Source organism: Mus musculus, chromosome 11, assembly GCF_000001635.26.
Source record: "Mus musculus strain C57BL/6J chromosome 11, GRCm38.p6 C57BL/6J".
In the NCBI taxonomy this organism is placed as follows: Eukaryota; Metazoa; Chordata; class Mammalia; order Rodentia; family Muridae; genus Mus; species Mus musculus.
In genome coordinates this window covers 106,244,296-106,256,101 of record NC_000077.6, presented here as the reverse complement: position 1 = coordinate 106,256,101, position 11,806 = coordinate 106,244,296, and the positions used below count along the sequence as shown (strand labels likewise).

The 11,806-nt window shown below is 45.2% G+C and overlaps 2 protein-coding genes across 7 annotated transcripts in view; one reads left to right on the top strand and one right to left on the bottom strand.

Annotated features, from left to right (window-relative positions):
* The first annotated feature begins 17 nt into the window (after positions 1-17).
* On the top strand, positions 18-6,964 carry Ftsj3 (FtsJ RNA methyltransferase homolog 3 (E. coli)). The gene is made up of 21 exons (NM_025310.3): positions 18-341; positions 425-517; positions 677-782; positions 1,270-1,316; positions 1,416-1,495; positions 2,241-2,340; positions 2,426-2,620; positions 2,698-2,813; positions 2,917-3,021; positions 3,102-3,202; positions 3,356-3,436; positions 3,525-3,674; positions 3,764-3,899; positions 4,767-4,948; positions 5,079-5,196; positions 5,266-5,540; positions 5,669-5,754; positions 5,848-5,947; positions 6,046-6,229; positions 6,304-6,398; positions 6,486-6,964. The coding sequence occupies exons 2-21, from the start codon at positions 451-453 to the stop codon at positions 6,676-6,678; spliced, it is 2,517 nt and encodes an 838-aa protein (NP_079586.1). The 5' UTR covers positions 18-341; positions 425-450; the 3' UTR covers positions 6,679-6,964.
* Positions 6,962-11,806, bottom strand: part of Ddx42 (DEAD box helicase 42) — a 32,254-nt gene continuing 27,409 nt past the window's right edge. For 5 of the 6 annotated variants that reach the window (NM_028074.4, NM_001361643.1, NM_001361644.1 and 2 more), the window contains 3 exons: positions 10,665-10,775; positions 9,225-9,326; positions 6,962-8,610 (listed from right to left, as the gene is read on the bottom strand). In NM_028074.4, coding sequence (NP_082350.3) covers positions 7,936-8,610; positions 9,225-9,326; positions 10,665-10,775 — 888 coding nt within the window. In that variant the 3' untranslated portion in view covers positions 6,962-7,935. The remainder of the gene's footprint in view (positions 8,611-9,224; positions 9,327-10,664; positions 10,776-11,806) is intronic. The other variant, XM_030246345.1, reaches the window with a different exon arrangement.

Sequence of the window (11,806 nt, the reverse complement as noted above, 5' to 3'; positions counted from 1 at the left end):
GAACAGTTCCGGGTCAATGGGCGGGGTGTGTGGCGATACAAACACAGTGGCTGTATTAGTAGAGGCTCTACTGGAGGTCACTAGTTTTGTGAAGAGATATAGAACTTCTGGTTGATGCTTCCTAGCGTTTAGGATACGAGTTATTGCACTCTACTTCCTAGCCTCTACTTTTAACTTGTAAGGCCTGCTGACAAAAAAATTTTGGCCACACTCAAAATGGCGGAAATCATGACGCCAGGAATGTAGGAAACGCGCGCAGAAGCGGAAGTACGATTACTGCCTACATGTGCTGCTTCCTAAGAGTTGAAAACCTGCGGAGTTAAGGGCTATCTAACGTCTGGGTAAGTGATTGCTCCACCGCCTGAGGAACCGAAGCGAGATCCAGTGCTCGGAAAGACGATCTCACCTTTTTCTTTCTCCCCAGAGTGAGTGATACTCCCCCATCCCGCCATGGGCAAGAAAGGCAAAGTAGGCAAGAGCCGGCGGGACAAGTTCTATCACTTGGCCAAGGAGACTGGTGAGTGGGTTCGCGCTGAGGAACAACATCCCCGTCTTTTCGCTTCTTCTAGTCCCGAGTTCCTTTTCCTTCGAGGGGGTTATGGGATTGTGAGGCTTTCCTCCTGGGAAAGGCCTCCGTAGACGGTATTGCCTTATACACCCACTCTCCACGATCCAGGTTATCGTTCGCGCTCTGCCTTCAAACTGATCCAGCTCAATCGCCGCTTTCAGTTCCTGCAGAAAGCCCGGGCCTTGTTGGACCTGTGTGCTGCGCCTGGCGGATGGTAACGTTTGGCAGGGGCTGCTATGATGACACGTTCCTGGCACTGGTTGGCTTTGAGTTGCTTTTCGGGGAGGATGGGAATCCGATTACACAATTCAGATTAAATATTCCATAGTATGTGTCTCTCTCAAATTTTGGAAGGGAGCGTCATTTTCCCCCTCTTGTGGTACTGAACCTAAGGACTTAACTCATGCTAAGGACTTAACTCATGCTAGGCAGCCCCTCCACCACCGAGTTATATCTCCAATTGCTTTATTTTGAGACAGGGACGCTGAAAAATTGCCAAGGATGGCCTTGAACTTTTGGTCTTAATCTCTTGCCCTCCTTAGTGGCTGGTAATGCAGCCCTGTGTTGCCATGCCCAGCAGGTTGCTTCTTGAATGTATGCATAGACATTTGGCCACTACACTTAACAGGTGCCTCTTAAGGGGATGAGAAGTCACCTTGCCAAGGGAGGATGAAAGGTATTTAAATCTGTCTCTTTCACAGGCTGCAGGTGGCTGCCAAGTTTATGCCTGTATCCAGTCTTATTGTAGGTGGGTGACTCTTGGGTATTTGAGGGGGAGGGGTGGGTTAGGTACTAATTTTGTCCTACATCTTCCTCCACCCTGTAATACTGAGTTAACATCTTTTAGGAGTGGACCTCGTTCCAATCAAGCCTCTCCCCAATGTGGTGACTCTCCAGGAGGATATCACAACAGAACGCTGTAGGCAGGTAATAAGACCTCTCCTTCTTTTCTTTCCTCTTTATGTGCTGGTGTCATTGCCTACTTATTTATTTATTTAGTGTGTGTGGTCTTTCGAGACAGGGTTTCTCTGTGTAGCCCTGGCTGTCCTGGAACTCACTCTGTAGACCAGGCTGGCCTTGAACTCAGAAATCTGCCTGCCTCTGCCTCCCAAGTGCTGGGATTAAAGGGGTGTGCCACTAGTGCCTGGCTGTCATTGCCTCTGAAGAGTGAATGAAACACTTCCCAATTTACCATGGTTTCAAGCACGTGGCCAAAAAGACTGACAATCCTTGTGTACATTTCCATCTTTATTTACAATCAAGTGTTTTTGTTTTTCCCTGAGATAGAGTCTTGCTGTGTACTTTAGGATAGCTTCTAACTGTGTAGCCCACACTGATGTGGAGCTGAGTACATAGCCTAGTTTGGCCTTGATCTTGCAGTCTCTCTCCCTCTGCCTCTGGGATTGCAGTCGAGTGCCACCGTGCCTGGCAGGGATAGTACTGTGAATTGGTGGAAGGATGAGAGATCTATCTTCAGAAAAATTCTTTCCAGGGAACTAATTCTAAGCTTGGGGAAGATGTATATTTTTTGTTGCTGTTGCATCCCTAGTACCTGGTGCAGGATGTTGGCACTGGTGGGCGCTCAGTGCATGACTAGACAGATGACTGAACCAGAGTTCTGTTCTTAGCAGTTACTGTGTTTCCATTGCTAGAACCCCTTTACTTTCATTAGGCCCTGAGGAAGGAGCTGAAGACCTGGAAAGTTGATGTTGTGCTCAATGATGGGGCTCCCAATGTGGGGGCTAGTTGGGTCCATGACGCTTACTCCCAAGGTACAGGGAATGTGGGCTTGGAGGTGAGGGTGGAGGTAGCACATCGAAAGGCTGCAGAGGTTCCCTGACTGTTTCCGTCCTACAGCTCACCTAACTCTGATGGCTCTGCGTTTGGCTTGTGATTTTTTGGCCCGTGGTGGTTGTTTCATCACAAAAGTCTTTCGTTCCCGAGACTATCAGCCCTTGCTGTGGATCTTCCAGCAGCTGTTCCACCGTGTCCAGGCCACGAAGCCCCAAGCCTCTCGCCATGAATCTGCAGAAATCTTTGTAGTCTGTCAAGGTGAGACGTTATTCCTTCCTCTTGACACAACCTAATTATGAAAGCAAACTTTTATTTAATCTATCTTCTCCTTTTAGGATTCCTGGCTCCGGACAAGGTTGATGCTAAATTCTTTGATCCCAAGTTTGCCTTTAAGGAGGTTGAAGTTCAGGCTAAAACTGTTACTGAGTTGGTGACAAAGAAGAAGCCAAAGGTGGTTTTGTTGTTACTGTTGTAAGAAATGGATTCTGAAACTGGGAGAACTTGATTATCTAAGAAGCGACTGTCTAGTAATTATCTTTATTTCTCTTCCTAAGGCTGAAGGCTATGCCGAAGGTGACCTTACTCTTTATCACCGAACCTCAGTTACGGACTTCTTGCGAGCTGCCAATCCTGTTGACTTCCTCTCCAAGGCCAGCGAAGTGAGTTCCCAGAGTGAGAGTCTCCGGGAGGCCTGAAAACATGGCCAGAACAACATCCCATTCCCTTCCCTCACAAACAGATCTCAATAGATGATGAAGAGTTGGCACAGCATCCAGCTACAACTGAAGACATTAGAGTATGCTGTCAGGACATCAAAGTGCTGGGGCGAAAGGAACTTAGGTACACAGGTGTAAGGGCAACATGATGTTGGACTCTGGGGACCAGGATTTTGTTGTTTATGGCTAAACCCTGAAATCTGGAGTGTGGGCTTTTAAGGAAGAGACAGGGACAAAGATGGGGGTAGATTAGTCAGTAATAGTATTTCTTGGGCAGGTCTCTTCTGAATTGGAGAACAAAGCTTCGGCGATATGTGGCTAAGAAGCTGAAAGAGCAAGCAAAGGCATTGGACATCAGGTAAGGAGGAGGTAGCCAGGGTTAGGGAGGGTTGGGTGTGGGATCAAGTGTCTGGGAAAATAAACACACCTTTCGACTGGTTTGCCAGCCTCAGCTCAGAAGAAGAAGAAGAAGGTGATGAAGAAGAGGCAGTAGCTGAGACAAAGCAGGCGCCAGAGGAAGAAGAAGAGAGAGAGGAAGAACAGCTTAATCGGACTCTGGCAGAGATGAAAGCCCAAGAAGTGGCAGAACTCAAGAGGTGAGGGGTCTGAGGAGGAGTATATGAAAAGGGTAAAGGACACTCAAGTTTTGGAGACAAGCAGGTTAAATCCCTCAACATCTGATCAGGAAGAAGAAGAAGTTGCTTCGTGAGCAGAGGAAGCAGCGGGAGCGTGTCGAGCTGAAGATGGATCTGCCTGGGGTTTCTATTGCAGATGAGGGGGAGACAGGCATGTTCTCCCTGCGAACCATCCGTGGCCAGCAGGTAAGGGAGAGCTGGGCCATCGGTTTGAGGGCTCAGAGGTCGGGGGAAGCATCGAGTTAAATATATTGAGTGATCGTGGGGTTTGGTTGTTGTGTTTACCTATAAATACTAGAGGAGAAAAGGAGTACCCGAGACTCCAGAATGCTCAAATGAAACACCTCTAATATGATGACATCAGGAAGCTCTATAAACTAGAGTTAAGACCAAGAGTTCACATGACAGGAGATGAAGTTGTAATGCCTGTGTTACCAAGGGGGCACAATTGACTCACTGGGTTTAATGAGCACTGTGATTTGGGCTGCTGAAGAATAAGCCTTTCAAAGCAATCTCACAGCAAAATGAGCTTTTGTGGTGCAATGGCCTGGTCACCTTTATGACACAGGAGAGGCAATAGAGCAGGAACGGTTTAGTGCCAACTCCCCTTTTATTGTGTAACTTAAGTCTGTTTTCCCCACTTGTTAAATAAGAATACACCATACCATATGGAGAGGTTTAAAAAAATGGTTGAGTATTACCCCCAGAATGGTGTGATACTCACAGAGCAGCTCTGTCCACCAGGAGTAGAGGTTTTGGGGTTCTAATAGTAGTCAAAATCAACAGATGCAGTTTGATGCCTGTTGAGTGCTCCTTTATTTGGGATCAAATTACACAAATGTGAATTCTGTATGTCAAGTGGCTTTTGAGGGTTTTTTGTAAACTAGTCAGTATGTAGATCAGCGCCCTGTACATTTTAGACAGGTTGATTACTTCCTAGGTCACGGCTGCTGTGTAGGGACTATTATTTGCCAGTGTTCTTTCTTATTGATGTTGCTGAGCTAAGTTAATGGGCTTGGGAAGATGCTGCCTAAGTTCTTGAATCTATTTCAGTTATTAGAGGAAGTAACACAAGGAGACATGAACGCTGCAGACACCTTTCTGTCTGATCTGCCAAGGGATGACATCTATGTGTCAGATGCTGAGGACGATGATGATACTTCTCTGGAAAGTGACCTGGATCCAGAAGAGCTGGCAGGAGTCAGGACACACTCGGATCTGAAGGAGCAGAAGTAGTAAGGGCTCTCTGTTTGAGAGGAAGTGCTGCCCTCTGAGACAGAATTAACTAGTGTGGGCACGGACAAAGAAAGGCCTATGAGGTTGGTTGGGTCTCTTGAATCTGACCTCTTTCCTTTGGGTCTACAGCTTGCGGTTTACTCAAGTAGATGACAATAAAGAGGAAGAAGGAGAAAATCCATTGCTGGTACCACTGGAAGAAAAGGCAGTACTGCAGGAAGAGCAAGCTAGCCTGTGGTTCTCCAAGGTAGAGCTAGGGAGACTGGTGGGAAGTGGCACTCCCTAGAGAAGGGATGCTGAGCTTTTCCTGTTCTAGGACGGCTTCAGTGGGATAGAGGATGATGCTGACGAAGCCCTGGAGATCAGTCAGGCACAGCTGCTGTACAAGAGCCGTCAGAAGGAGCAGCAGCCAACAGATCCACCTCCACCACCTACTAACTTGAAGACTGAGAAGAAATCTCCCCAGGGCCAGAATGAGGTCCCTAAGGAGACAGAAGCCATCTTGGGGACAGAGGCTGTCACTGACCCTGGAGGGGAGGAAAGAGGCAACAGCTCAGATAGTGACAGCAGCAGTAGTGAGGATGAAGATAGGTAAGTGGATACAGCTGATGGGTTTCTGTGTGATTAATTGCATTAGGCAGTTTTAAATGGGAGAAAAGTTGAAGCAAGGTGGAGTATCACCTTGCAAGGGTGGAATAAGCACAGTCTATCTCCTCCAGCTGGAAAGTGTCCCGTGGTGTGAAGCGAGGCCGTGGCTCTAAGGCAGATGAGGATGGGTTTGAGGTGGTGCCTATTCAGGACCCAGGTAAGAGGTTTGTACAGAGTGGAGAGAGAAACCAGTCCAAGCTTCAGCGGTGAGGATCGGGCTTTGACTTTTTTTTTGTCTTTACCTCTCTAGTGAAATACCGAATTCTGGACCCTGAAGGCCTTGCTCTAGGTGCTGTTATTGCCTCTTCAAAAAAGGCAAAGAGAGACCTCATAGATAACTCGTTCAACCGGTAAGGGGCAGCACACTGTCAGGTGCAATGGACAAAGGCCAAGTTTTCTTCAGGTGTTTTCAACCGGTGATTATTGGCCTGGCATCCTCTCTACGCAGGTATGCTTTTAATGAAGAGGAGGGAGAACTTCCTGAGTGGTTTGCACAGGAAGAAAAGCAGCATCGGATACGCCAGCTGCCTGTTGATAAGAAGGAGGTGGAACATTACCGAAAACGCTGGCGGGAAATCAATGCACGGCCCATCAAGAAAGTAGCTGAGGCCAAGGCCAGAAAGAAACGGAGGGTAAGTGGCTGAGGTGGCCTGAGGTCAGGAGTTGTGGAGAAAGGTATGAGAGACTAACTGATGCTTCCTCCCAGGTGCTGAAGAAGCTGGAACAGACCAAAAAGAAGGCAGAAGCTGTGGTGAATACAGTGGACATCTCAGAACGGGAAAAGGTGGCACAGCTGCGAAGGTGATTTGGCAAAGAATAGTCACAAGGACACTGGGTTAAATAGAGTTCTAGAGAGCAGACCTTTTAACCTGTTTCTTTCTTTTATAGTCTCTACAAGAAAGCTGGACTTGGCAAGGAGAAACGCCAGGTCACTTATGTTGTAGCCAAAAAGGGTGTAGGCCGTAAGGTCCGGAGGCCAGCTGGAGTCAAAGGTCATTTCAAGGTAGTGGACTCTCGGATGAAGAAGGATCAGAGAGCACAACAACGGAAGGAACAGAAGAAAAAACACAAGCGCAAGTGAGCAGAATTGTCTGGAAAGACTGAAGGACAGAGAGGGAGGTGTACAGTTCTCTCTGGAGGCTTTGTGGGATTGGGAGAGCTGCTACAGAGGAGTACCATGAAAGCACTGAGGAAACATTTCTTCATCGTGTTACACTGACAACCCACATCTTGGCTTGTGATGGATCAAATCTTTTATGAAGCCTTCAGGGGGACTCAGTATTGCTGGCCTTTGTTGTAGCCTGTGGTTCCTTCGGAGTCCTCTCCCACCCTTTTCCAGTATTTGAATAAAAAGATAAAAGAGATAACTTTTCTGATAGTTTAATAAGCAAGCACTTCCCCACATTTCACATCATGGGCTGTACTGTTCCAAGCCATAATTTAATATGTAGCAACTAACTTGTATGGTAGAAACGACAGCCCTCAGGTCCCAGTAGTAAGACATTTACTATCGAGCAAGCAGAGAGGGAATGCACATCTTAAAGAAACCTTCACAAAAATCACAAAATTCAAAGTTTGTATATTTTTCTTTTATAAACAAGATAGAACAAAAATCAAAATCATTTCAGCAGAAGACTTTTTTCTACTATTAGGGCAAGTTTAAAAAAACAAAACAAAACAAATAGACACTTTGAATGCTACTGTTGGGGTTGGTTTTAAATGGTAAATTTAGCAGTACTCCAGGCCTGGATTATCCTGGAATCCTTCCAAGATGATCATTCCTTCAGTCCTAATGGCTTAGGATTTCAAAGCCTGTGTCTGGAAGGCTGTCTTTCCTACGTGTCTCAGGGCTGGAAACAGTCTGGGGAACCTGAGCGCTCAGGCATCTTCCCTGCAAACATCTGAAAGCACCACTGCTCCCCAAGCATCCCTAACAGGGCAGAAGTTGGGACTGCCTGGCCACAGCTAAGAAAAAAAGTCCAATTTATAGATGTTTATAAGGTGACATTTTAGTAAAAAATATAAGCTATTATAAACCTAGAGTGAGTTTTTGTGCCCTAAAAGGCCCTTTCTCCCTAAGTATTCTACTTACCCTCCTTAAAACTCACCCACAACAAACAAAAGCTTCCCAGCTCTCTGCTTTCCAGGGCCAGCTCAGGTTCCCAAGGAAACCTCTGAATGAACACCAGATGAAGGTACAATCCACTCTCCAGTTCTCCACCAAGGGCAGGGGGTCTGTATATCTTGGACCCCAACCCAGCCCTGAGACGCCTCATTACCAAAATCTTTCTAAAAATAAAATTAAAGACGACTGACGACGCTGATTTTCACATACCCTCTAACTATCCCATCGGCTTTTCTTTCTTTTGGGTGGCTCTGGAACAGCAAAGCCATCAGGTGTCTTATCTGTCTTGCTGTCCACTTTGTCCATCCTGCTGCTATCCACCTTGGGGTCCATCTTGTTTTCACGATTAAAACCTTCTTTCCTGCTTTCTCCATTCCTGCCATCATTTGCACCCCGGCTCTCTCCGTGTCTGCCGGCACTTCCTCCATGCCTGGTCTCTCCATGTCGGTGGCCATCAGTATGACGGCTACCACTTTCTGGATAACGGTATCCATCTCCATGGCGCCCACCATCTCCATGCCGATTGCCACCATCTCCATGGCTATGACGGCTACCACCCCGGTTCTCAGTATATCTCTCTCTCTTCCCATTGCCACCCCCAATCCCTTCACGGCTGTTATTCCCTGAAGCTGTGTTGTTGACTCCTTGGGCTCCAATAGAAGGGTAGGTCACTGGGGCACTACTGATATTCCCAGAGTTGTTGAAGCCTGGGATGTTCTTGGTAGAACTGGTCATGGGGTTGTCAGGACTATTATGGCCCTGCTGTGCTGAATTAGTTGGAACAGAATTTAAGCTTCCTGCACTAGTCCATCCACTTGCCCCTGCAGAAGAGGTTCCGGCCTTCTGATTACTTAAACTGGCTGCAACAAAGTGACTCTTGTACTGGGACTGAAAGAAAAAAAAAAAAAGACACCAGGAATAAGTATAACAAACTTCAATATACAAATAATGTTACAAATAATCGTTAATGATAAAGTGTACAGAAACTCCACTTGTGTATTCAAGCAGGATACTGTTAATGCCTGTATGTGAAAATCAAGTGAACATAAGGCTCTAAATCTAGCATGAAGCTTACAGACTCAGCTGCTTTCTCAGGAAGGTTTCCTCACTCTTCCAAGAGATACTGTTCTAAAGTTGTTGTTGTTGTTGTTTTTTTTTAAGGTTTATTTTAGGGAGGGTATAGGGAACTTTCGGGATAGCATTTGAAATGTAAATAAAGAAAATATCTAATAAAAAAAATTGAAAAAAAAGATTTATTTTAATTATAAATGAAATAGTGTTTTTTGCCTGTGTATATGTATGCATGTATGGCACATGCATGCCTGGTACCTGTGCAGGCCACAAGAGGGTGCCAGATTCCCAGGAACTGAATCAAAGATGGCTATAAACTGCTATGTGAGTGCTAAGAAAACAAACCTGGATCCTCTGCAAGAATACAAGTTCTCTTAACTACTCTCTAGCCCCATCTTGAAAGCTTTTAAAATGGAATATTTGTTTCAGACCTGAAAAGCTGCTTTCATTGCTGTGAGCCTATCTCCCATGGCTCCTGTGGAGGGCTTGTAGGCTTCATAATTGCTCATTACATTGTTATTATTTCCTCGGTCCTAAAAAAAAAAAAGCAAGCATACTTATTAGAAAAGCAATTGCAGCAGACAGTCCGATCACACTGAAACCCTGGGTACAGGCTGCAGCAGGCACCAGGTATTGTTAGAAGTTACTTCCTTTGTGAGAAAAGGTGCAATAATAAAGAGGTATTAAAAACACTTAAGTCCCTCAATCTAGCACATTTGTTTCTGGGAACCAACTCCAATGATCAGAATGCAATTGTTTTGTGACTGTGTAGTACATGATTATATACTCTATCATGACACGAGTGCATATTATATCAACATTCTATTAAGTAAAAATGTTAAAGATGAAAAGGCCAATAATAGCACAATGTAGCTTCACAGGATCTGAAGTGACACCATTTAAAGAGATGAATCTCTAATTCAACTTTTGCTAGTGTATAACTTTTAACTTTCATTAGCTGCACTCATTTATATTGGCTAAAAATGGAAATATTTGGAATGGCCTCGGCTTATTTAAAGTGCTTAATAATCCCCATGAACCACTAATATTTCCACAATCAACATTACCATAATATGGTATGGAATACTGTTTATCCAGTGATGCCAAATTAACACTAATGCGCCATCCAAGTATACTGACAGCTTTGTTCCTAGCTTTAAGAATCGCTATGACAACAAACAGGCAAGCCAGTGAGTGAATGCTTTATGTGATGCGAGACCATCTATCTTATCTTCTCAAATCCTTCTAACCAAAATGTTCAGGGTAGAGACTATTTCTGAGTATAGTTCTAGCTAAGTGACCCTCTTAGTGTTTCCCAAGCAACAGATTCTAAGCCAGTACAGAGAGGCTTTTAAAGACAGGCTACTGCAAGGCGGGCCGTGGTGGCACACTCCTTCAATCCCAGCACCTAGGAGGTGGCAGCAGAGGTGGAGGTGGATAGATCTCTAAGGACAGCCAGCCTGGTCTACAAGCAAGTTCTAGGATGGCAAAAAGCCTGTCTCTAAAACCAAACCAACCAACCAACCAAAAGAGCCAAAACAACAATAACAAAAAACCCCACACCATACCAAACCAATCATTTGGGGCAAAATTATATACATATATAATCAGCTGGGTCCCCTGTCAGTAGAATATTGCAATTTGAGATCCATTAAAGCTAGACTTCCTGAGCAAGCCTAGTCAGCCAAGCACACACATGCTTCTCCCATAGCAGTTTCATTGTGAAACAACACCACACTGACTCGTATCAGCACAGTACATACAAATCCCCTGAAGGACAGGACGTGGGGCTCATGAGGCTCAGGTACAGCAAATCACCATAATTTAAGACATAGGCCGATCCCTAGAGTACTGCTGTAGGATGGACTCACCGAATTCTCAGAGCCCAGCCCAGGCCGCTCTCTATAGCCCAAGCCTCCTCCACCAATGTTCAGCTTTTTGCCTTTCCCTCCTTTGAAGCGAGATTTCCGAAACCAGGCATTCTGCAAAGAACACAATTCAAGGTTAAACCCAAGAAGAGAAGCAGACAGGGTACACACTTAGGTAGGAAGGAGGAGCTTCTTTGTTCATCTTTAGCTGATGCTTTTCTGATGAGAGGGACCATTCGTAGTAAAGGTCCTATCTTGGCCTTTTGAGGACACAGATGACTCAATTTCTGTACCTTCCACTACCACTTCCTAAGGACTGGGATTAGAAGTATTTACCACCATTGTACAGTTTACATGGCAACAGGGATTGAATTGAGGGTTTCAAGCACACCAGGGAAGCACTGTAACAACAAGCCACATTCCTAACTCCAATATGCCCTCTTTTTGATAGCTTGACATAACAAATTTATCAGTGTGCTTCGGTGCTTACCTAAGGTGTCCCTTGTTACTCCTTTGTGGAAGTACAGTGATTAATAAACATAAACTGTAAAATAACTATTTTACATTGGTCACGTCTAACTTTAGAGTTTGTAAAAATGATTTATTTTTATTAGTGAGTGTGTATCTGTCTGTGTAAGTTTAAGTTCACCAAGTGCATGGTACACACCTTACACACCTTGTGTTTGCAGAGGACACTGAAATCTCCTGGGATGGGAGTTACAGTGTAAGCCACCTAACGTGGGTGCTGGGAACTGAAGCAGGGTCCTCCGCAGGAGCAGTAAGTGTTTTCAACCACGGAGCCATCTCCTCAGGCCCGGGCTTTACCTTACATCCCAGGACTTCTCAACCTTCTTAGTGCTTGAGCTTTCATACAGTCATTATGTTGGGGCCACCCCAACCACATTATTTCGTTCTTACTTTATAACTGTAGTTTTGCTATTGTATTGAATCATAATATAAACATCTGTCTTTTTTGATGGTCCTAGGTAACTCCTGTGAAAGGTCATTTGACCCCCAAAAGGATTGCGGCCCATAGGTTGGGAACTATGACTCAATCCTCCTACTGGACACAAACTTACACAGTTAGGAGCAAAGCTTTATAAAGAACAGGCATATTGAGAAATGAAGGGGAAAGCTAGATAAAA